The sequence below is a fragment of the Mustela erminea genome, chromosome 10, assembly GCF_009829155.1.
Source record: "Mustela erminea isolate mMusErm1 chromosome 10, mMusErm1.Pri, whole genome shotgun sequence".
Classification (NCBI taxonomy): Eukaryota; Metazoa; Chordata; class Mammalia; order Carnivora; family Mustelidae; genus Mustela; species Mustela erminea.
The window spans coordinates 85593947-85618732 of NC_045623.1; the positions used below are offsets into that span (position 1 = coordinate 85593947).

Here is a 24786-nt window from a genome sequence, read left to right on the forward strand (position 1 = left end):
AGTGCCTTAAACATCCTTCATCCCTAATATTTCCTGTTCTTCAGCCTTTTAAAGATGGAGAGCCTCTCCTGTTAGAATAACCACATGGCTGCAAAGTGGGTGAAAAGCAGAATAGTTTTAAAAGCCTGTTCTTTGGGGCACCTGGGTGGCTCAGTGGGTTAAACCTCTGCCTTTGGCTCAGGTCATGATCCCAGGATCCTGGGATCAAGTCCCGCATCACGCTCTCTGCTTGGCAGGGAGCCTGCTTCCTCCTCTCTCTGCCTGTCTCTCTGCCTACTTGTGATCTCTCTCTGTCAAATAAATAAATAAAAATAAAAATTTTAAAAACCTGTTCTTCTACCAACCTTCTCTTTCCCTCCAGAGGTGCTTTTAAAAGGTAAACAATTTGGAAACTCAACTTGTTTATATAGGCTTGCACTTTCCCTCCAATTAAAGTTCTAGTCATAATCAAAGCAGGAGACTCTGAGCAGCAGCTACATTTCCAAATTACACAATAGCAGCTCTGGAAAATGGCTGGGGAAAGCAGGAGTATTTTGAATTTCACCCAAAGGACTTGTTTTATGATCGCAAGACAGGTGATCTGTGTGTGTAGGATTGTCAAATACCAAACCAGACAGGGAAACCAGGCTCACAGGTTCCCTTCCCAGGGGCTAACTTCAAATTTAATTTAGCTGGGCAAGTCAGAGAATCCTGGGAACCTCTTCATCCATTTCCATGTTTGTGTGCACATAAATACTTTCAGTCATTAAAATTGCAGGCTTACAGTTAGAAAGTACCTTTACAATCACGTAGCCAAACAGCCCTGCCTGCCTTATGTCATGAAGCTTTCTCTTTAAGCCTTCACCAGAAAACTAAACTATGGGATCCATTAGGAGAGACAAAAGAGAGACTCGACTCGAGCTATTCTCACTCACCTTTACAGAGAAAAAGGCCGACAAGAAAGGCATGTAGACGAGTGAGACAATATGAAAACAAGCATGGAGATTTTCTTCTCTCTCTCCTAACCAGAGTTTGGGTGCACGACAGGAAGAATGGGGAACCTTGGGACCAGCCTTGCCTCTCTCAGAATTAACTCAGCAAAGCCCTCCAAAACCAAGAGCATTCCACTAAGAAGTCATTAGTCCCTCGACTCACAAGGTCCAATCTTTGTATGTAATCTAACAAAAATGCATGTAGAGGAACAGTGAAAGAAAAAAAAAAAGGTTCCTCTCGGGGTTCCAGAAAATTGGACAGATGGCAGCTTTCGAACACAGAACGAGCAAAAACAAATTCTAAAACCTCTCCCCCACGGAAACGGACTGCTACGTAAGTGTCTCTCGATCGGACAAGTAGGACCGAATCCGCCGTCTGTCATCAGAATCCTCTCCAGCAGGGTCATTTTCCTCACCAGACTCCACATAGATGGGCCAGTCATTGTCCGTGTCACTCTTTTCTTGGCTTTCGGACGAAGCCTCCACCAGGCTAAGGTTGATGGGCATCAGATCGTCATCCTCGTCGTGTGTGTCGGTAACGCAGGTGCAGCTGTCACACAGCCCGAAGCGCCGCAGTCCCTGGGACAGTTGACTCGTGAAGGTTCTTCTGCAACCCTTGCAGATGATCGGACGGTTGGATCTGTGCACCTACAATCACACACGCAGCTGGTAAGCGCTCTCCACCTCGCTCTCTCGGCCACAGCCTCTGCCTCACCCAGGCGCTTCTGCCCCGGAGCCCTCGGACATGTGAGGACCCTGCCCACCTCCCCTTTGCCAAGACTTGCCCTGCTAGGAATGCCTTGGAAGAAAGTCTTCCCTGATGCTGTGGGCCAGGTTAGGTGCCCAAATATATATTCTCCCTTATCCTTCTTCCTTTATTGACTTTTTTTTTTAGATTTTATTTGTGTATTTAGAGAGAGTGAGCAGAGAGAGGGGCAGAGGGAGAGAGAGAATCTCAAGCACACTCTGTACTGAGCCCAGGGCCCCATGCAGGGCTCAGTCCCACAACCCTGAGATCATGACCTGAGCAGAACCAAGAGCCAGTCATTTAACCGACTGAGCCACCCAGGTGCCCCCCTCTGTTGAATTTCTAATAAATGGTTAGTAAATTCCCTAGACTACAAGCTCCAAGAAGGCAGAGACTGTTCTCATTCATGTTCTCTGTCACATTTGTTACTATAACCCTATGCCTGGCATAGAAAGGGCATTCAGGGAACGGGTGTGGATTTTAGGCATGGGTTTTATGTACCCGCAATTGTCTAGTTATTAGGAAGGTAGACTTGCTGGATGGCATCTTCTCCAAATGTGGCGAGCGCTCTGTCCTTACCTCTTCTTTGAGAAATGCACTCCTTGCCTACGAGAAGCACTTTGCAAGCTAGAAAAAAGAACCTGATCTCCTACCCCACGCAGTCCCTCCTTAGGGCAGCAGCTCCAGGACCCCTTCCATATAGGCTGCACTCTTCAGGAGCTCCAGCCTAGAGGGAGTCTGTGAACCAAAGCCTCTCCTATGGAGAGTTCTGGATGCAGGACGCACACAAGAGGTAAAGACAGAGAAATGATGGAGGTCAAAGGCCAATAACTCAACACCAAGCTCTCTGGAGCTGCCCTACATCCTGGCCAATGTTCCTGCCTTCCAGGGGGTCTCCTGGGCTTTCTACACTAATCCTCCAACCTTACCCAACCTGAGCATGTCCATGACCTTCGTACCTGACAGGGCCTTTGAATACCACCTCTTTAGGCTGCAGTAGACTGGACCTTGTATAACAGGGAAAGATAGAGGGAATAAGGATTCCAACCAGTGAACTATCCTTGGGGCACCAGGAACCTACTCTGCCAAGACAGACTGGAGAAGTAATTTGGGCGGGAGGACAATTAAAAACTTGACGCTAAGGGAAAAGCCCGCTCTCAGATGGGTGTGGTTGGGGCCAGCCCTGAGAGTAGAAACGGTCAAAAACCTTGGACTTACCTTAAATCTGGATTCTTTCCAAACTACAACTCACATACCGCCTTTGAAAAGCATACAATTCAGTGGTTTTTAGTATATTCACAAGATTGTGCAACTATCCCTACCCTCTAATTCCAGAACATTTTCATCACCCCAGAAAGAAAGTAGGTATCTATTTACTGCCACCCCCTTCCCATCCAACATCCTCTGGGCCCCTGGTAATCACTGATCTACTCTATCTCCATGGGCCTGCCCATCTTATGTATCTCATATCAAGGAACTCATATAAGACGTGGCCTTTTGTGACCAATTTCTTTCATGTAGAAATGCTTAATTATTTTTTTAAGGATTTTATTTATTCATTTGACAGACAGAGATTACAGGTAGACAGAGAGGCAGACAGAGAGAGAGAGAGAGGGAGGGGGAAGCAGGCTCACCGCTGAGCAGAGAGCCCGATGTGGAGCTCGATCCCAGGACCCTGAGATCATGACCTGAGCCGAAGGCAGAGTCTTTAACCCACTGAGCCATCCAGGCACCCCGAAATGCTTAATTATTATTAATTATTAATAAATGCTTAAAGTCTTAATGCTTTTAAGGCTCCTCCCTGTTGTAGCATGAATCAGAACGTCATTCCATGTTATGGCTGAATAAGGGTCCGTTGCAGGGACAGACCACACTTCGTTGACTCATGCCTCAGTTGATGACACTTGGGTTATTTCCACTTTTTGGCTACTAGGAATAATGCTGCTATGAACCTTTGTGTGCAGGTACATTTTTGTGCGAATGTATGTTTTCAGTTCTCTTGGGTATACACTTAGACATAGAATTGCTGGGACCTACGGTAATTTTATGCTTAACTCTGAAGACCCACCAAATTGTTTCCCACAGTGGCTGTGCCATTTTATGTTCCCACCAGCAGTATATGAGCGTTCCAGTTCCTCTACCTCCTTGCCAACATTTTATTACCTGCTCTTCAATGATAGCAACAGTAGTGTGTTTGAAGTGGTAGCTCACTGTGGCTTTGACCTGCATTTTCCTAATGATTAGTGATGTTGAGCATCTTTTCATGTTCTTACTGGACATTTGTGTATCTTCTTTGGAGAAATGTCTATTCATATCTGTTGTTTAATTTGGTAATTTGTCTCTTATTGTTGAACTGGAAGAGTTATTTATATATTATGGTTACTAGATCCTTAGCAGATAAAGGATTCACTAGTATTTTCTCCCATTCTATGGGTTCTCACATTCTTGATAGTGATCTCTGAAGTCCAAACCTTTTTTATGTTTGATCTTCCAAAGACTGATTGCCTTGCTCAAAGATGATCTTAAATATAACACCTTCCTAAATGGCCCGACTGCCTTTTAGCTGGTGGGAATTAACCACTCACATGGGAGACAGAAGGCCAGGAGGCAGCCAATGGGAGGAGAGGTCCCCTGGGTCTGGAGTCCTCTTTGCCGCCCACAGGTGGCTTAGAAATAGCAGCACGTGCTTTCTCCATACCCAGGAACCACATTGGGTGGAAAATTGAAGGTGTGCTTTTCTCGCCTTTGGCATCACAGTGGTGAGAACAGACCACAGTCCCCTGTCCACGCCCACTGTTCTCTGCCTTATGACAACCATCCCTGACCAGGATCTAAACTTTCTTGAGTCGGGGTGCCTGGGTGGCTCAGTCAGTTCAGCGGCTACCTTCGGCTCAGGTCATGATCCCAGCGTTCCCAGGATTCCCAGGGTTCTTGAATCGAACCCCGCATCAGGCTCCCTGCTCAGTGGGGAGCCTGCTTCTCCCTCTCCTTCTGCAGCTTCCCATGCTTGTGTTCTCTCGCCCTTTCTCTCTCTAATAAATAACACCAAAAACAAAAAAAAAAAACCTTTTTGAGTCTAAGAAAACTAGTCTCTTATATAAGCTTTAACTTTCTCTAAGCGCCACCAACCCAGCTTTAATTAAGTAGAAACACATGTTTAAAGTTCTCTGAAAATATTCCAGTGGACGGAGAAGTAATGGGCAGGCTGGTTCACCCTCACCTTAGGCAAATCTCAGGATCCCTCTCCCCACCCACCACAAAAGATTTTCCAGCCCAGACACTTACGCTCAGGGCGTGACTCCGCAGATGCTCCTGTCGCGTGAACCTCTTGCCACAGGTCTCACAGGGGTAAGGCCGCTCACCTGTGTGTGAGCGGATATGCCGCTTAAGGATGCCTTTCTGTTTGGCGGTGTAAGGGCAGAAAGGACACTTGTGAAGCTTGATGGGGACCACCAGCACGTCACCTGGGGAACCAAATGGGTTGTAAGCATCAGTGACACTGCGTGATAGGGATCTGGGGAATTTCGCCAGCCCGGATCCAGACAGAGGACATCACCTTTACCACCAGCTCACAGCAAGACACTACAAAATCCAAGTCTTTGTCTGGCTGCCAGTCAGCCAGAGGGTAAAGTGGGATTCTGATACAAGGTTGCAAGGAATGACATATGGCTTTCAAACTTCTCTGTGGCTCATAGTTAGAGACACATTACAACCTCAGGAGTCACAAGTCTTCAAGTGGATAGCTGGAAAATTCCCAAAATAACCCTCATTCTGACAGAGTCTATAGTCTCTGTTTTCATTTGCAGGCAGTGCTGATGGAGACCCTGTTATGCATGGAGTTTCATCTCCCCAAATTTATACATTGAAGGCCTAACCTCCAGGGTGACTATATTTGGAGATAGGGAGGTAGTTAAGGTTCAATGAGGTCTTAAGGGTAGATCCTTAATCTGATAGGACTGGTGTCCTTATAATTTGAGGAAGAGACACCAGAGATCTCATTCTCTCTCTGTTCATGCACAGCGGAAAAGGCCAGATGAGGACCAGCAAGAAGGTAGTCGTTTGCAAGCCAGGAAGAAAACAACCCTACCGTCACCTTGATCTTGGACTCTGAGCCTCCAGAAATGTGAGAAAATAAATCTCTGTTGTTTAAGCCACTCAGTCTGTGGCATTCTGCTGTAGCAGCCTGACCCGACCAACACTGATCTCCTGAATTGATTTCATGAGCCTTAAAAGTTTGGAACCCTCTGTTACGATAAGCCAGACCCCTGGATCAGGATGCATACATTCTAGGACAAGAGGGCCTAAGAAGAGTTCCAGGCATGTGCAGATGTGTACTGTGATGCACACTTTCAACTGGAATTCGTATTAAGTCTATTGATCTGGGGGAGCCTGGGTGGATCAGTCGTTAAGCATCTGCCTTCAGCTCAGGTCATACTCCCAGGGTCCTGGGACTGAGCCCCGCATTGGGCTCCCTGCTCATCGGGAAGCCTACTTCTCTCTCTCCCACTCTATCTGCTTGTGTTCCCTCTCTCACTCTATCAAATAAATAAATAAAATCTAAAAAAAAAAAAAAAAAAAAAGTGGAGTGCCTGGGTGGCTCAGTGGGTTAAAGCCTCTGCCTTCAGCTCAGGTCATGATCCCAGGGTCCTGGGCTCTCTGCTCAGCAGGGATCCTGCTTCCCCTTCTCTCTCTGCCTGCCTCTCTGCCTACTTATGATCTCTATCTGTCAAATAAATAAATAAATAAAATCTTTAAAAAAAAATAAAAGTCTATAGGTCTGAAATCGTCAAATATCCAGAGATTCACTTAAATCTTTTTTCAACTCTTTTTTCCCCACCTTGCTTGTACAACCATTAAGATGACAACACGATTATCCTCCCACATACAAAACTCTTCTTTCAAGTTTCCCGAGTACCCTTACTGCAGTATTCCAAGACATGTCCTCTCTATCCACAACCTTCAGGATTTAATAGACTTTGGTCATACCACATCCTACAGGAAGGCATTAGTGACTCAAGATTTCCAGGCATTGAAATCTGGGTTCAAGTCCCCACTTCTCCATTTGCCAGCCATATGACTTTGGACATCTCCCTTAACTTCTCTGTGCCTCACTTTTCTCATCTGTAAAATAGGGATGATACTAGTTCCCACCTTAAAGGACTGTGAATGAAATGAAATAATACCTAAAGCACAGCGCCGAGCACATAGTAAGAGCTCAGAAATGTCAGCCATTTTTGTTACCATCATCCTCTCCTTGGTGTTTCTTTACTCATGAAGCAGTCCAGGCTCTGTGGTTTCTCTCAACACCGGAGTAATTTCTTTTCTCTGGGACCTTCTCAGAATACCTACCTGGGCTTTTTCTTTTTGGAGGTGCTGCCAAATGTATGGCAAGCTGAATCGCAAGTTAGAACCCAACGTCATTCCCAACACAACTCAACCCAAGAGTGGAGATTATTTTCTCCCGTCTTGAGTTCCCAGCCTGATAATGCCTAACATTTTGCATCATCTATAGTGACCCCAAAACCTGTTTTCTAGAATAAAGCACCAGCTCTTGGCTCGTAATTACCTACATACGTTGGATTATTTAATTTCTCACTGAGCGCATTGTGCTCGCTTCGGCAGCACATATACTAAAATTTCTCACTGAGCGCATTGGGTCTAAGATGCCAGTTTCCTGCTCACTCCTCCAGTACTGTGGAATCTTCCTGCTATCTAATCCCACTAGCCTGGCATTACACTTCACTTTTCTTCTCAACTATCTACCAAAACATTATGTAAAATGGGTCCAGCATTAGTCCTTGGAAAGACCAACTGTTAACTCTATCTTCATCAGAAAATTAAGAATTACCACACTTTCCTTCCTCTCTCATGGTCTGATCTCACCAATACAACTGTTCATTTGAACGCCTATACATGCCAGACACTGTGCTAATAAGGTCCATCTTTACCAAGACACCCATTTCTTCCCTCAAGATGTTGAGTCTGGCATGAAAGAAAGACATGTAAACAAATTCATGCAATATAATGTAACACGTGCAAAGTCCAAATGATGAAGAAGCATAGACAAGAAAGTAATGAATTCACTTTAGGAGTTCAGAGAAGATTTCACAGGACAGGTGATCTTTGAACAAGGTTTTAAAGGATGAATAGGAGTGCTCGCTTCGGCAGCACATATGCTAAAGGATGAATAGGAGTTCACCAGGAGTTCAGGACAGAGAAAGGTATCTCAGACAGAGGAATATATAGGCTCAGGCATAGAGGTAAGTGAGAAAATAGAATATTAAGCAGAAAGGGAAGGGAGGATGACAAATGAGGCTGCAGAAGCAGCAAGAACCAGACTGTGAAGGCCATGGTCAATCATTTATTCAACAGATTTATACTGAGCATCTACTATGTGTCAGGCTGTGTTCTAGGCCCTGGGGATATAGCAATGAAAAGAAAGACAAGAATCATTACCATCATGATTCTGACGTGTTCAGGAACTTGGACTTCATTCTGTAAGAGGCTAGAATTTTAAGGAGGGGAAGTACACAGTCAGATTTGAGGTTTTTTTTTTTTTTTTTTTTTTCAAGCTTGTGTTTATTTATTTGAGAGAGAGAGAGAGAGAGAGCAGGAGCAGGGCAAAGGCAGAGGGAGAAGCAATCACCCACTGAGCAAGGAGCCCAATGCAGGGCTCGATCCCAGAACTCCAGGATCATGACCTGAGCTGAAGGCAGACGCTTAACCAACTAGGGCACCCAGCTGCCCCTAGATTTTAGTTTTAAAAGATCCCTCAGAAGACAATGCAGTAGAAGGAGCTTATTAATTTTTTTCCCAAATATTTATTTATTTATTTGAGAGAGAGAGGGTGCGGGGGTAGAGGGGCCGAGGGAGAGAAACAGAGAGTCTCAAGCGGACTCTGCAGGGAGGGCAGAGCCCACTGTGGGGCTCAGTCTTACGAACCTGAGGTCATGACGTGAGCCAAAACCAAGAGTGGGACACTTAACCGACTGCGTCACCCCGAACTTTGTAGGAAAAGGACTGAGGAGAGGGAAGATTCAAGGCAGGAAGAACAGCTGGGAGAGGACGAGAAATGTCGGAAACTAAAGCACTGACCTCGGGGCAGAGAGGAGGAGACACACATGTGAAGTAAAATGAACAGTGCTCCGTGACCACCTGCGGGAGGGCAGACAAGGGAAAGAGAAGATCGAAAGGACACAGATCCTGCGTCAGCTGACCTGGTGGATGGTGGCGGAATAAACTGAAGTAGAAAACACAGGAGGAAAAGCAGGCACTAGAGGAATGAGGGGTTCAGTCTGGGGAAGGCCCAGAGCATCCCTGGGGGGCATATCTGGGTTAGACAGAAACATCTGGAGTTTAGGCGCAGAAGGGAAGAATACAGTTTTGAGAATCTTCAGCCAAGCTTTGCGCAGTGGCAGTATCGTAGCCAATGAGGTTTATCCGAGGCGCGATTATTGCTAATTGAGAATCTTCAGCCAATTGGAGTGGTTGCTTTATTAAGGCCTGGGCCTCCCCGGAACACCCAGCTTCCCTACCCCATCACCCTGACTCCCCTGAGTCGGATGTGAGTCAGAGCCGCCTCGTGATTCAGTGTCATCTCCAGACCACTATCCCTCCCTCCATCCTTGCAAACCTTAAGATCTTTCGAAGCTCACACCAGCAAACGAGAGCACGGCTCCCTCTCCTTATTACCATCATCCCGGAGCCCCGAGGTCACCTCCTCATTCTGGGGAGATTTGGTCACCTTGCCTTCAAATACAACTCCTGGCGTAATTCTTGGTGTGAGTAGCGAAAATGACCCTTCCGGCACCCTGGCCTCTCTGTTCCTTGACCTCCTTTCTTCCAAAGATCTTGTCTTCCGCCCCACCTCAGCTACCTGATCCTAGACCAAGAATTCTCAACTCCGTGTGCATATTAGAATCACCTGGGAGGGGCGCCTGGGTGGCTCAGTGGGTTAAAGCCTCTGCCTTCAGCTCAGGTGATGATCTCAGGGTCCTAGGATTGAGCACCGAATCGGGCTCTCTGCTCAGTGGGGAGCCTGCTTCCCCTTCTCTCTCTGCCTGCCTCTCTGCCTACTTGTGATCTCTGTCCATCAAATAAATAAAATCTTAAAAAAAAAAAAAAAGAATCACCTGGGAAACTTAAAAAAAAAAAAAGCCAAAAAACAAACTGATGTCCAATCTCTACCCAACTATTAGATTTTTAAAGCCCTCTGCCTAGTGTGTAGCTGAGAGTGAGAATCATGGCCCCCTACCCAGATATTTCCAATAGCTGCATTTGCTCCATAGGCCACATATCAAGCTCTCCACTTTCCAATTCCTATTTCATAGGTTTCCAGCTCACCCCCTAAGTGCCCCTTCTCAGTTGGGACCAAGCCAATAGACTCTGCCACCATTTTACCGTCCTTCCCCTCCTTGGGGTCTTATGCCTCTACTTCCCCAGTACAGTGCCCACAGTCCATCACCGAAATCACTCCTTCACATCCACCCTTAACTGCCTGGGTCCTCTCTCTCCCTCTGTCTGTATTCACCTGGTTAAACCTAAATTCTGGTTAAATACAAGTCTATGCCCATTCCATACCTGAAACAAGGCAAGTTAACATCACCGGTGAAATATACACAACTGTGTGTTCTGGTCTCGCTTTGAATCCATCTAACCGTCACCCTCTGAGCACCCATATCAGAGCCCTTGGTTCTGCCCAAGCACCCTAAATATTCCCCTGGCTCACTCTCTCCCACTCTCCTCGGGGACTATTCCACACCCTCCCTCTGCTCAGGTCTCCGCCCCCTCACTGTCCCCTCCTCCCTTTCAGCCACTGTCCTTACTGCTGCTACTGCTTCTGCTTCTTTTTAAGATTTAATTTTTTCATTTGAGAGACAGAGAGAAAGAGAAAGAGCACTATCAAAGGGGAGATACAGAAGGAGAGGAAGAAGCAGACTCCCCACTGAGCAGGGAGCCTGACGTGGGGCTCGATCCCAAGACCCCAAGATCATGACCTGAGCTAAAGACTGACACTTAACCATTTGGGCCACCCAGGCGCCCCGACCTTTGCTTCTAACTGATGAGAAGCAATCAGAAGAGAACCTCTACATGGTCCCAGCCACCCCCAAGCCCTCCCCTCCACCCCCAAACACATAAGGGGTGCTTCCACTCCTGTTCCTTTGATTCAACTGTCCTTCTTAGTGACCATCCTCACCACTGGACAGGGACCCCGCCGGCCCGCACTCTATCAAATGTCCCTCTCTCCCACTATCAGTTATCTTCCTTTCCTGGAGCGTTCCCTTCACTAAACAAACAGGCTTTTAGAACCTCCACCTTCATAAAAACCTCAACCTCACATGCCCCTTCAGCTGCTGGTGCACTTCTCAGTCCCCTTCCCAGCAAAACCGCTTGAAAGAAGCATCAATACTCACTGTCTTCACCTCTACTTCCCCAGCTCTGTTTCAAGCCCTTTGGTCTCTTGCCCCCCCTTCATCGACACTACTCTGGTCAAGCCTGCCAATGAACTTCCCAGTGATCAGTTCTCTCTCTGCCTCCATGCAGACCTGGACATAGCTGATGTCTCCTTTCTCCTGAAACACCTTCTCCTCCCGGCACACCCATCACTCTCAATTCTCCTCCTACCTCCCTGCCTGCCCTCTCCCCATCTCCTTGACTGGGCCCTATTTTTCTGACCTCTACATGTTGGAGTATCCCAGGGCACAGTGCGTAAATCTCTTACCTTCTTCTACAACCATAAGTTCACGGGATCTATAGGTTTCAAATTCCATGGACCCATTAATGACTCCCAAATGTATAGCTCAGCTGTGATTCCCCCCACCCCCTGAAACCCCAAGCAGACAGGAACAACTGCTTAGTGAACATCTCCACTTGGAGATCCAAGAGGCATCGCAAACATAACATGTTTAAATCAACTGCTCGAGCTACAGACCTGAGGATCACCCTTAACTTCTCTTTTTCTCATATCACTCATACAAGCCATTAGGAAATCTGGTCTGTTCGACCTTGAGAGGTAGTACAGTCCTAGCCAAGAAGACCACTTTGGAGATTATGACATACACTACCCACAGCGATCCTTTTACGATATGGCACTTCAAGTCACTCTCAGCTGAGACTCTCTAGTGTTGTCCCTTCTCAGAGGAAGACCCAAAGGCCGCCTCCTGGACTTTAGGAGCCCACCTGGTCTGACCTCATCCCCTGGCACTCTCTGCCTTGCCCACGCCACTCCAGCCCCAGCAGCACCCTGCGATTCCTCTCGTTCACTTGCCAACTGTGACCCGCTCCTGGGCCTTTGCACCTTGCTCTTCCCTCGCCTAGACTGTTCTTCTCTCTGATTTGCCTTGCAGTTTGCTCTCCCTGTCCCTTGCAGTTTCTTCTCAAAGGCGACTTGTTAGAAAGGCTTTCCTTGTCAACACTAAATAAGATAGCATCTCTCGGGCGCCTGGGTGGCTCAGTGGGTTAAGCCGCTGCCTTCGGCTCGGGTCATGATCCCGGGGTCCTGGGATCGAGTCCCGCGTCGGACTCTCTGCTCAGCGGGGAGCCTGCTTCCCTCTCTCTCTGCCTGCCTCTCCATCTACTTGTGATTTCTCTCTGTCAAATAAATAAATAAAATCTTTAAAAAAAAAAAAAAAGCCTCTGCCTTTGAATCAGGTCATGATCTCAGGGTCCTGGGATCGACCTCTGCATCAGGCTCTCTGCTCAGCAGGGAGCCTGTTTCCCCCTCTTTCTCTGCATGCCTCTCTGCCTACTTGTGATCTCTGTCAAATAAATAATTAAAATCTTTTTAAAAAATTAAAAAAATAAAAATAAAAACCAATCTGATTAAAAAATAGGCAAAGGATTTGAGTAGACACTCTTCCAAAGAGGACATACAGAATGAATGGCCATCAGACATAGGAAAAGATGCTTAACATCACTTATCATCAGGAAAATACAAATCAACACCACAGTAAGCTACCATCTCACACCTGTCAGAATGACTAGAATCAAAAAGAACTAGCAAGTGTTGGCAAGCATGTGAAGAAAAAGGAACACTTGTGCATGGCCGGTGGGAATGCAAAGTGGCACAGCCACTGTGGAAAACAGTATGTAGGTCTCTCCAATCCCACTATGGGGAATTTACCCTAAAAACACAAAAATACTAACTTGAAAAGATATATGGGCCCCTATGTTTATTGCAGCATGATTTACAATAGCTAAGATATGGAAGCAGCCTGTGTCTATTGATAGTTGGATGGATAAAGAAATTGTGATTTTAGAAAGTATATGTGTGTGCACACATACACACACACACACACAGTGGAATATTCCTCAGACATAAAAAAGGATGAGATCTTGTCATTTGCAACAACATGGCTGGACCTAGAGGTATGGGTACGGAATGATCGCGACACCCGCCTGACTGTCTCCCTGCCCTCAACTCCCATTTCCACACCATCTGGTGCTGAGGCCAAATTAATCTCCCCCAAGCACAGGACCTGCACACCCCCAAGCTCAGTAACTACCAAAAAATTCCCCTGCACCTACAGACAAAACCTCACCTCTTAGCATTTAAGGTTTTCCATAATCGTACCCAATAATCAATCCAATCAATTTCTCTCCTCTCCTTAGCCTCAGATGCCACTTTCATAATGCTTCCCTCCCAGGCAGAAGCCAGTTCTCTGGCTTTTGGACTACTGTGAAAGTCACACCTCCATCCGCCTTCCTGCCCTAGTGTCTCTCTATCACGTGATGCCAATGACACATATCGTACCTCCTCAAAGACACCAGCAGCACTTTGAGGGCTGAATCTGTGTCTGACTTACCTTTATATCTTTACCATGAAGGTCCTTAAATATCTGAGCAAATAAATGAATGACCGAACACATCAGTCCTACTCTGTGCCTTGACATTTGGAATACATTTGCCCAGGAGCCATGTGAATAGGATCAAAACTTGGCAGACAACGACATGGCCAGGGGCCAGGGTGGCTGCCTTGACCACAGCACCTTCTAGCTGGAAACCTGACTTTATAGACTGATCGACTGGACTTAAATGACAAGGGCATATGGCTGCATTATTCTTTTTTTTTTTTTTTTTTTAAGATTTTATTTATTTATTTGTCAGAGAGAGAGCGAGCGAGAGTGAGCACAGGCAGAGTGGAAGGCAGAGTCAGAGGGTGAAGCAGGCTCCCTGCGGAGCAAGGATCCCGATGTGGGACTCGATCCCAGGACGCCGGGATCATGACCTGAGCCGAAGGCAGCTGCCCAACCAACTGAGCCACCCAGGCGTCCCTGCATTATTCTTTTTTGATGTTTGTGCTTATAGGCAGAGGGGCTGAAAGATAAAATCATGGCACTGAAATCCTCTGTTCATTTGTGCTATCTGCACTGTTTGTCTGAGTGAAATGAAGCCAGCCCAGGTTTCTCGCTTTAGCTCTGCCACTTAGCAGCTCTGCATTCTTAGGAAATTCCCCCAAACCCTCATGGGTCTCAGTTTCCCAACTCTTCTGCCAAACTCATGAGGGTCTAGTGGATGTGAAAGGATGGTCACTGTCTGCGAAGGGCTATTCTGCACGGAAATGAGATGTCAAGCTGTTCCTACAGCGTGTTCATGAAAACAGCCTCTACCTTCTAAATGCTGGTTAAGCCAGTGTTGTCACTGAGGCTCGGAAACAGTATTTTCGAGTTTTCAAGCCTAGTTTTAATCAGACATACAGAGTGTTCTTGCTTTAAAAAATGAAATTAAACATCTCGAGATAACCATTTAGTAACGAATAAAAGTGGCTGATCTCCTTTATCTAAAATGCTTTCACCGTTCAGTATTGAAGAGTGAATTTAAATTGGGATTCATTAATTTCTTGGCTTGAGGTTCTGGAAGCTATAGGGTACTTTCATCAGTAAGGTGGCAGCCAAGTCTATTTCAATCTTCTACAAGACATTTTGCAACAATTACCCCGCCTGTTAAGAGGAGTTAGTCATGTCAACTCATCTCTCAGAGTTGTTCAGGGAGACAAGCAAGAGCTCTTAAAACACAAAAGCCTACCAAAGGAAAATATTTGATATAAAAGCTAGTTTAAGGTTGATGATTTAATTAAAACACACATGTCTTTGGAGATATCAACATTAATAAGTAAAAGATTATTATTAAGTATCAGTATATTGATTATTATTAATTATAATATAAATATATTAATAACAAGTTATTACTATTATTTTTTAAAGCCTACCAAAAGATATAAGAAACTTACTCACATAAAGCCAAATACCAACACATTTTAGATATTCTCAGGTAGACAGCACCATTGACCATGACACACTTAAGTGCCTGTCAACTGTGTGCCAGGCACCACGGCTGACACAGATGTATCAGTATCTTACCTGTCTGGAACATGTGATCATACATGAGATAAAATGCTGAGAACCTTCTCATTCGGTCCTCAACCCTGTGAGAAAGGCAAGGCAGGGATGATTACCTTCTAAACAAAACAGCTCCAAAGAGATTGACTGATTTGACCCAAGTCCCCCTGCTGATTAGCAGAAGACTGTAGGTTCTTTCCACATCTTCAGAGTGCCCTCAGCATGCTTACACTCTCGTAGAGGTAAAATACTACCACGGAGGAAGAGACAATGCCCTGCATACAGCAGGTGCTCAATGAATGCCTCTTGGTGGGGGTAGGGATAATGTGGCAGTAATCATGTGGTGATGATGGAGACTATGATGGCAGTGACAATGACAATGATCATGATGCTAGGAGCTGACGAGGCCCAGGTGCACGTGCTGAAGGACCAGCAGAGATGCTGAATGCTCATGGAGCTCACCTGAGTCCTCCCCATACCAGTCCGTGTGGACATCCATCATGGAACTAACGGCTCCTGGTGCACCATCCGGTCTTCCCTCCAAACTCCGAGAAAAGGGATGGTCTGGCTCGTCTTTGCTGGGGACCACACTGTTGCGCAGGAGTGCCTCCAGGAATTGCTTCACGTGGTAGTTACCGTAAGCCAAGTCCATGGCCTGGCCACCGGGCAGAGCCTCGTCCATGTGGGCCAGGCCGAGCGGGGCAGCATAGGGTGGCAGCGGCTCACCGCCCTCTACCTCCACCTCATCTGCATCAAACTCCACCTTGGGCTCTATCTGTTTGGGCAGAATAGAGAGGTCACAGTCAGCGGGGCCACTGCCCTGGCTGTCCTTCACCACCAGTCCCAGCCGGTGGCCACCTCTGTAGTCACTGCAAGGGGACTCTCTCAGACAGCCCACGCTCTCCTCTCCCTCGGCTGCGGAGGAGCCCAAGCTCTTGGCATCGCAGGAGGTCCCTTCCCTGCCTGAACTGGGGCTTCCACCATCACCCTGATGAGCCCCCGTGGCCGCCGCTGCCGCCGCCGCCGCCGCCGCCGCCGCCTCCTTCTCCATCTTCCGGCAGATATCGAGGGACGACCTGATGTACGTCTTGCAGAAGTTCACCACGTCGTTCATCTGCAGGTAGCTGGCAGCCGACATCACTTCGATCACGTTCTCCCCGCACAGATCCAGCTTGCCAGAGTACAGGAAGTCTAAGATCGTGGAGAAAGCGTCGGAGGTGACAATGTCCAGGGACGCCGTGCTGGGCCGCCCGCTGTCCTGAATGTAGTGAATGAGCAGGGCTCGGAAGTAGCCGCTGTTGGCGAACAGAATGTTCCTGTGAGCCTTGAAGATCCGCCCTTCCACAATGATGCTGCAGTCACAGAAAAAGTCCCGCTTGCGCTGTTCATTCAGCTCCCCCAACAGCTTCTCGTAATAGGACTGCATCTCCATTGCTCCACCAGCGGCGGCTGCTCTGGCGTGGCCTGTATCTCTGCCAAGATTTTTTTTTCCAGTTAATTCACCAATCCCAACCTTACAAATAAGATGTTCAGCTTTAATTTTTTTTTTTCCTCGTTCTTCTCCCAAACACTGATTCAATAGTGTCTTTATGATACCAGCTATTTGGGGATCTAACAAAAATCTAGAGGTAGTCCCACAGGGTGAATTTATGAAAAACAACAAAAAATAACCAGGACGAACTGCACATTTTACATGGAATCTCTCAATGAATTTTTATAAAAACCCGATGATAAAAGACCCATGCTGTCCCCATTTTTCTGATAAGGAAATCGGAGACTTAGAGAAGGTAGGAGATGACCCAGCTGGAACAGAGCCAAGACTCAAAACCAGGTCAGTTATCCCCTGGAGTGCCTGCTCTTATGTCTACACTCTACTTTCTTCAAGACTCAAAATATACATAATTCCCAAATCTAATACTTACAGCTCAATCCTGGCATGGAACTTGGAGACACACCCCTATTATCATCCCTTCAAGGAAGCATGGTAGATTCTTGGGCTAGCCAGCATGCAGTCACCATTCTTATGGTTTTAGTGCCCTGTCTGGCTTTGAGAGATCCACCCGTCCCCCATTCTTGGCCAAGGTGATTTGTATCAAGCCGGTGCCATCCCCCCAGGCTCTAGATAGAACAGAGGCTAACACAATCAAGGTATCTCACCTGCTTTTTTTTTTTTAAGATTTTATTTATTTATTTGACAGACAGAGATCACAAGTAGGCAGAGAGAGAGAGAGGAGGAAGCAGGCTCCCTGCTAAGCAGAGAACCGGATGCGTGCTTGATCCCAGGACCCAGGGATCATGACCCAAGCAGAAGACAGAGGCTTTAACCCACTGAGCCACCCAGGCGCCCCAAGGTATCCCACCTTCTGAGCGCAGGGGTTAGCTCAGAGATGGCCACGTGGCTTGGTCAGAGCAATAAAAGGCAACGCGTGTTTACTGGGGGTTCCATCTCTTCTGAGATGCTGCCTCGCCACCAGGGGAACCAGCCCGACAAAGAAGACAGTCCAGCTCAAGCAGGAGCATCAGGGACACCATCTGAGCCCTAACTCATGCTGGGCCAAAAGTCAATTAAGTCTCTTTTTGCTTTAGCTGGTCTGAGTTGGGTTTTCTATCTCTTGCAAATGAGAGACTCCCCACTGACAGACTCCACAGCCATTGGTTCACTCACTCAAATTTTAAAATGCCCTGTCCCTTGAATATCAGTGGACTCCAAGCCTTTGAAGGGATGAGCCACGTCTTAGCTCATTTGCTATGCCCCACAGAACCTGGCAGAGTGCTCTGGACGAAGGAGGTTGGCTAAGTAAAAAGGAAGACTCCCTTCTTTAAAAAATATATATATATATATATTTATTTATTTGTCAGAGAGAGAGAGAGCACAAGCAGGGGGAGCAGCAGGCAGAGCAGGCAGAGGGAGAAACAGGCTTCCTGCTGAGCAAAAAGCCCGATGCGGGACTCGATCCCAGGACCCTGGGATCATGACCTGAGCTGAAGGTAGATGCTTAGCCAACTGAGACACCCAGGCATCCCGGAAGACTCCCTGCTTAACTGCTGAGTAGAACAGGTATAAATCAAGTTTAAAACCCTTCGGCTGGGATGCCTGGGTGGCTCAGTTGGTTGGGCAGCTGCCTTCAGCTCAGGTCATGATCCCAGCATCCTGGGATCGAGTCCCACATCGGGCTCCTTGCTCCGCAGGGAGCCTGCTTCTCCCTCTGACTCTGCCTGCCACTCTGTCTGCCGGTGCTCGCTCTCCCTCTCTCTCTCTGACAAAAAAAAAAAAAAAAAAAAAAAAATCTTAAAAAAAAAATAAAATAAATAAATTAAAAAAAAAAAAAAAACAAAAGCTGATGAGAAAGACGGACACTGACCTTCTTCACTGAGCTCTCGCCTCCATTGCTTCCCATCATACAAACCACAGAGCCATCCCGCCACAGCACTGTAGCTGGTCTTAAGGGTTAATGTGCTTCAAGTTAACACAACTCCTTGCTTACCAACCTAAGGCCCTTGATCTATAACCAAACTCATTTGCTTTCTTTGAGATCTGCAGACCACTGGCCTTGGAAAATGAAGAACTAGAGAACTCTCCCAGGCCACAGAGGCCAGCAAGTCTGTTTGAAGCTGCCTCAGCTTTCTGATTAGCCCAGCAATCTTTTAACAAAATGTTTTTCTTTTTTAAGGTCACGCAGATGACTCTACTGACCTCCCTTTGAGCATCTGTAAACCTTGGCCTCCTTTACAGAAAGATCAGAGCACTCTTGCACAACCCCGGGATAGCCAGGAGCCAGACCTTCTTGCACAACCTCTGTGTACTGAGATAATTCTGCAGCTAGCATCATTGAGTTTCATATCATCAAGAAATGTCAAAGACCATTGAACTCCCTTAACTGGTTAAACCCCTTTAAAAATCTCTAGGCCAGGGACGCCTGGGTGGCTCAGTTCGTTAAGCTGCTGCCTTTGGCTCAGGTCATGATCCCAGGGTCCTGGAATAGAGTCCCACATCGGGCTCCTTGCTCAGCAGGAGCCTGCTTCTCTGTCTATCTCTGCCTGCCACTCTGTCTGCCTGTGCTCACTCTGACAAATAAATAAAATCTTTAAAAAATAAATAAATAAAAATAAAAATCTCTAGGCCAGGGCACCTGGGTGGCTCAGTTGTTAAGTGTCTCCAGGGTCCTGGTTTCAAGCCCCTCACCCACCCCCGCTTCTCCCTCTCCCACTCTCCCTGCTGGTGTTTCCTCTCTCGCTGTGTGTCTCTCTCTGTCAAAGAAATAAATAATTTTTTAAAAGATTTTATTTATTTCTTTGACAGAGAGAGAGATCACAATTAGGCAGAATAGCAGGCAGAGACAGAGCAGGAAGCAGGCCCCCCACTGAGCAGAGAGCCCAATGCAGGGCTTGATCCCAGGACCCTGAGATCATGGCCTGAGCCAAATGCAGAGGCTTAATCTTAACACTGAGCCACCCAGGCACCCCAGTAAAATCTTAAAAAAAAAAAAATCTCTAGGCCAGGCAGAAAACTCAGAGTTGGCTTTTGGACAAGAGCCTGCCTTCCCCCCAGGTGGCCAGGCTCCTCTCTTGAGTAGTGGCCTTTAGAGCAACAAGCAGCTGAACTTGGCCATCAACTTGGCCATCAACTATTCCTTTTCCATACTGACGCATGGAACACAGAGAAGTATCTACAACCCAGTACATCATCTCCCTCTACTGGAATCACAAAGGCCTAGTTGGAGCTGCCAACCACAACCAACTCCTTAGCACTCTCCCTTTCTACAATGCAACAAAACCATACCTCACACAGTCAGAAATCAGACACTCCCTCCCCACAAAAAGGGCCCTTCCACTGGGAAAAGAGACTCCCCAAGGTCTGTGTACTAATTGCACAGACAGACTAATTGCACAGACCAGACCCCCAACAACCTTATTAAGAGGCTATTCACACCTACTTTCTATGTATTTATAGCAAGTGATGCATTAAGTTTATAAACTAGACAACCCAATAGAGAGAGAAGTCGAAGAGTGTCTCAGAGCAAGTAAACTGACAAAAGTGAGAACGGACAGCTAGGAAAAGGTAAAAAAAAGTTACTTAAAAAAATAGAACCAGGATTTTTTTTCAAAATATCAGCCTGAGGCCATGTAGCTAAGCATATTAAATGCTCCTACATATTCAAAATGGCCTAAGGACAGCACTAAACTGTAGCCTGGGGCTATCATTGATGGGCCTAAGTCATCAAGATGATTCTTATCTGTTTATATTCATTTCATTTTAAAGTCAAGGAAGTTATGTCATAATTTCTGGAATTTTTTTCTTATCCAAAGTAAAATTAACATTTGGTTCAGAAAGGAGGAAAACTGCCAGATAGCTGCACAATTCTACTATTCCCAAAAATACCAACCCTGAAAGTTGTCACGGGACTAAGGTTTCACTGTCATTCCCACTTCTTCTGACTGCTCCAGCCAAGTCTTCCCCGCAGTTCCTGCCATTGCCTTTGGCTCTCAAAATATGAAGGGAAAAACAAGATATAAGAAAATGCAACATTTCAATGTCACACTCCACTCTTTTTCAGAACTGAAAGAAAGGGGCGCCTGGGTGACTCAGTTGGTTAAGCATCTGCCTTCCGCTCAGGTCATGATCCCAGGGTCCTGGGATCTGTCCTAGAATTGGTGCTGGCATAGAGCCCAGCCATCACACTCCCTGCTCAATGGGTAGTCAGCTTCTCCCTCTCCCTCTGCTCTTCCCTATCCCGTTCATACTCTCCCTCTCAAATAAATGAACAAAATGTTAAAAAAAAAAAAAAAGAAAGAAAGAAAGAAAAAAAGAGAGAGAGAGAAAGAAAAAGAACCAAAAGAAAGCCTATCAGACTGGTAAAAGTCACATTTTTCAATGTGCTTCTATCCACTGCGGATGCAGATGTAATTTGGAACACCATTTCAGAGAGGAATTTGGCAATATTTATTAAAACTTAGGGGTACCTTGGTGGCTCAGTTGTTAAGCTTCTGCCTTCAGCTCAGGTCATGATCCCAGGGTCCTGAGATGGAGCCCCACAACAGGCTCTCTGCTCGGCAGGAAGCCAGCTTCTCCCTCTCCCACTCCCCTTGCTTGTGTTCCCTCTCTCTGTCTCTGTCAAATAAATAAATAAAATCTTAAAAAAAAAAAACTTAAAATGCACACTTCTTTTGGGGTACCTGGGTGGCTCAGTGCGTTAAGCATCTGACTCTTGATTTTGGCTCACGGCACGATCTCAGGGATGTGAGATCAAGCCCTGAGTCAAGCCGGTAGTTAGGTCCAGCATGGAGCCTGCTTAAGATTCTCTCTCTTTCCTTCTCCTTCTGCCTCTGCCCCCCACCTACCCGGCTCATGTATGTGCTCTCTCTCTCTCAAAATTTAAAAATAAATAAATAAATATAAGATATAAAAATTTTAAAAAATGCACACCTCTTTTGTCCCAGAAATCTCAATGTAAAAATCTACCCTTTCGGATGTGTTGCCAAAAAATACCAAATTACAAGTTCAGAGATGTCCATTCACTAGGTTTTAGTACTAGCGCAAAAGTAAAAATGATCTGAAATGTCCGCCAGTTGGGGACAAGTTAAATCAATGAGGTACAATCACACAGGCGAATACTAGGCAACCATGTTTTTAATGAGCTAGAGTTGTGCGTGTTCATTATGGAAAGGTCACCAAGATATATTAAGAGAAAAAGGCAAGGGGCGCCTGGGTGGCTCAGTTGGTTAAGCCACTGCCTTCAACTCAGGTCATGATCCCAGGGTCCTAGAATCGAGTCTTGCATTAGACTCCTTGCTCGGCAGGGAGCCTGCTTCTCTCTCTACCTCTGCCTGCCTGTACTCTCTCTCTCTGACAAATAAATAAATAAAATCTTTTTTAAAAAAGAGAGAGAGAGAGAGAGAAAGGCAAGATGCAAAACAAAATGTACTATATGATCCTGTCCAAATGTACTATTTGATCCTGAAAAATCAATGCATGATTTTCCCTCCATAAGATTATACAAGCACGAGTTCACAGCAGTTACGCTTGAGAAGAGCAATTAAGGGTAAGAGGTATGTGGAGGGACCCTCACTTTTTGTTTTCAACCTCTCTATACTGTTAGGGTGTTTTACTATGTGTATGTACTTCCTTCATTTTCTCTTTTTAAACAAAGGGGAGAAAGGAGGAGGAGCAAAGGGATAAGAAGTTGGCAAACCAGGGAGATAAACCAGTGTAGGTACAACACCTCTTAGCCTGAAGAATGGTTTTATCTCCAGGGCACTTCCATCTTTCACTGGAAGATGCTCTTTTCCAGCAATGGTACCCAAACCCATCTCCTTTGGCTTTCTTGCTCCAAATAATGTAGATTCTACTGGGTCACATAAATACTCCCTAACTTTGCAAAAGTCTGTCCCCAACCCTATACTTGGCATGTACGGTAGAAATTGTTATTCATGTCACTTGCCTTCGGTGTCCTACATCCCTGTGACACGCTGAGGATCACTACCTCTCCCTGGAAAGAAGCTCTCTGTGTGTACTGCTCTCCAGAAGTACATTTATCCACACTCTGGCAGGGACCCTGCCCTCCTGCCTCAGCCCTCTCACTGTTTCAATTCAATTCAACAATGACTGGCTCCATACAATGTCTGACACAAGGAAGATACCAGGATTAAAAAAATAAACCAGGTACAGTGCACGTCCTCCAGGAGAGAGCAGATGCCAACACTCTTGCCTGTAACACACTCCCACATTCCCCAGGGACTCCTACCCGGATCCCACCACTATCTTCATTCAGGTACCAAAACCAGACTTGAATTCCACCCACTAACTCTGACAAGACTCCTTCAGTCTCAGCAACCTGAGAATAGTGAATACCTACTCATCAAAAAAAAAAAAAAAAAAAAAAAAAAAAGTGGGGGTATGCATCTGGGTGGCTCAGTGGTTAAGCACTGGACTGTTGGTTTTGGGATCAGGACATGATTTCAGGGTTATGAGATCAATGAAGCCCCTGGTCTGGCTCCACTCAGTGCTCAGCACAGAGCCAGCTTGAGATCCTTACCCCTCCAACTTCCTCCCGTTCTGCTCCTCCTGACGGCTCACGCACACACTCTCTCTCCCTCTCCCTAAAATAAATAAATAAGGGACACCTGGGTGGCTCAGTTGGTTGAGTTGTCTGCCTTCAGGTCCAGTCATGATCTCGGGGTCCTGGGATGGAGCTCTGCATGGGGCTCCCTGCTTCTCCCTCTCCCTCTGCCCCTCCCCACCTCTCTCTGTCTCAAACAAATAAATAAATAAATAAAATCTTTAAGTAAATAAATATAATCTTAAAAAGAAAACAGGATGGGGCACCTGGGTGGCTCAGTGGGTTAAAGCCTCTGCCTTCAGCTCAGGTAATGATCCCAGGGTCGTGGGATCGAGCCCCGCATCAGGCTCTCTGCTCGGCGGGGAACCTGCTTCCCTTCCTCTCTCTCTGCCTGCTTCTCTGTCTACTTGTGATCTCTGTCTGTCAAATAAATAAACAAAATCTTTAAAAAAAAAAAAAAAGAAAAGAAAAGAAAACAGGAAACTGCTCATCTATTGCTAGCATTTACTGAATATACCACTCCTCATGAAGCACTGTAAGAAGTACTTTACAAGCATTAAGTTTTATCTCACAATAACCTAATGCAGTAGATATAATCGTTGTACCCTCTTTTTCAGGGGAAGAAATTGAGGGTCAGATTTATAGCTAACACGCCCGAGCTGGGATTGGAACCAAAATTAGTTTCATTCCAGAGTAGACATGCTAACCACTATGCCAACCTGACTCCCCAAAAGGGTTGGGGAAGTCACTCCTCTCCTCCGTTCCCATGGAGGGGAACGACACGGGAGAAGAGTTTCCATTTCCACAGGAAAAATTTCGGGGTCAACTGCATCTTCGGTTCACCTGCTAAACTGTTCCCAAGAAAAGGGGATTCCCCCCTCCCCCTTCTAGAGCCAGACGACCCTGCAGAGATCACGGGAACCAGTTACTGGACCTGTCTTTGGCTCCTGAGGGTGGGGAACTAGGGCCTTGCCCCTCCCGGGGCCTCCTGCAGACGAAGTGACCATCGCTGCGGTGAGCACTGCCCCAGCCTGGCCAAGTCCTCATTACCACCACCACCCCCGCCCCGTCCCTCGCACCATCGCCATGGGCGGGCACCAGGACCACACAGCCGGACGACGCGCCAGGGAGAACCCAATGCCAGCGAATGGGGGACAGCTACCGCCGCGCCACGCTACCCCTCCCCACGCGGGAGGGGATGGAGGGTCGGTCATCCAGCTCAGGTTCACGCGGTGGGGGTCTCGGGAGTAGCCAGGGCCGAGAGGTCCAAAGGAGGCCGACCGAGAGGGGAGTTCCCTGCCCGCTCCCTCCACCCAAGACCGACCTCTCGCGGCGCCCCGAATCCTCCCCGCTTCTCGGCTCTCACCTTTCAGCCGGATCCAGCAGCGCGGCTGCCGAGCTCCGCGCACCGACACGCCCCCCTTTCATTCACCTGTCGCCCCCTCCGTGAGAGGCGAGGCATCTGACCAATCACAGGGGCTCCTGGGCTTAAGAAGGCGGGCCCTGCGGCCAGCAGGTTAGTCAATGGCGCCAGCGCCCCCTCCGGAGGCTGCGCTCTGACCGCGCCCGCGCTCGCGCGGTGACGGGAGTTGTGGTCTCAGCGTTCCCTTCTCCCGCGAAGACAGAGTGGACAAAACTACAAGTACCGAGATACCAGGAAACGGCGATTGCCG

General features: G+C 46.9%; 1 protein-coding gene and 1 pseudogene across 1 annotated transcript; one reads left to right on the forward strand and one right to left on the reverse strand.

Annotated features, from left to right (window-relative positions):
• Positions 1–292: 292 nt before the first annotated feature.
• ZBTB8B (zinc finger and BTB domain containing 8B) lies at positions 293–24541 on the reverse strand. The gene is made up of 4 exons (XM_032301456.1): positions 24480–24541; positions 15519–16528; positions 5005–5183; positions 293–1619 (listed from the first exon to the last, which is right to left on the reverse strand). The coding sequence occupies exons 1-4, from the start codon at positions 24539–24541 to the stop codon at positions 1302–1304; spliced, it is 1569 nt and encodes a 522-aa protein (XP_032157347.1). The 3' UTR covers positions 293–1301.
• Positions 9120–9203, forward strand: LOC116568304 (annotated as a pseudogene).
• Positions 24542–24786: the final 245 nt, after the last annotated feature.

Excerpts from the sequence above, each read along its gene's own strand:
- ZBTB8B (XM_032301456.1), bottom strand. The coding sequence starts at position 24,541 with ATGAAAGGGGGGCGTGTCGGTGCGCGGAGCTCGGCAGCCGCGCTGCTG. Across the intron at positions 5,184-15,518 it reads CTGGTATGGGGAGGACTCAG|GTGACGTGCTGGTGGTCCCC; the intron begins GTGAGCTCCATG and ends TTGGTTCCCCAG. Across the intron at positions 1,620-5,004 it reads TGCGGAGTCACGCCCTGAGC|GTGCACAGATCCAACCGTCC; the intron begins GTAAGTGTCTGG and ends GTGTGATTGTAG.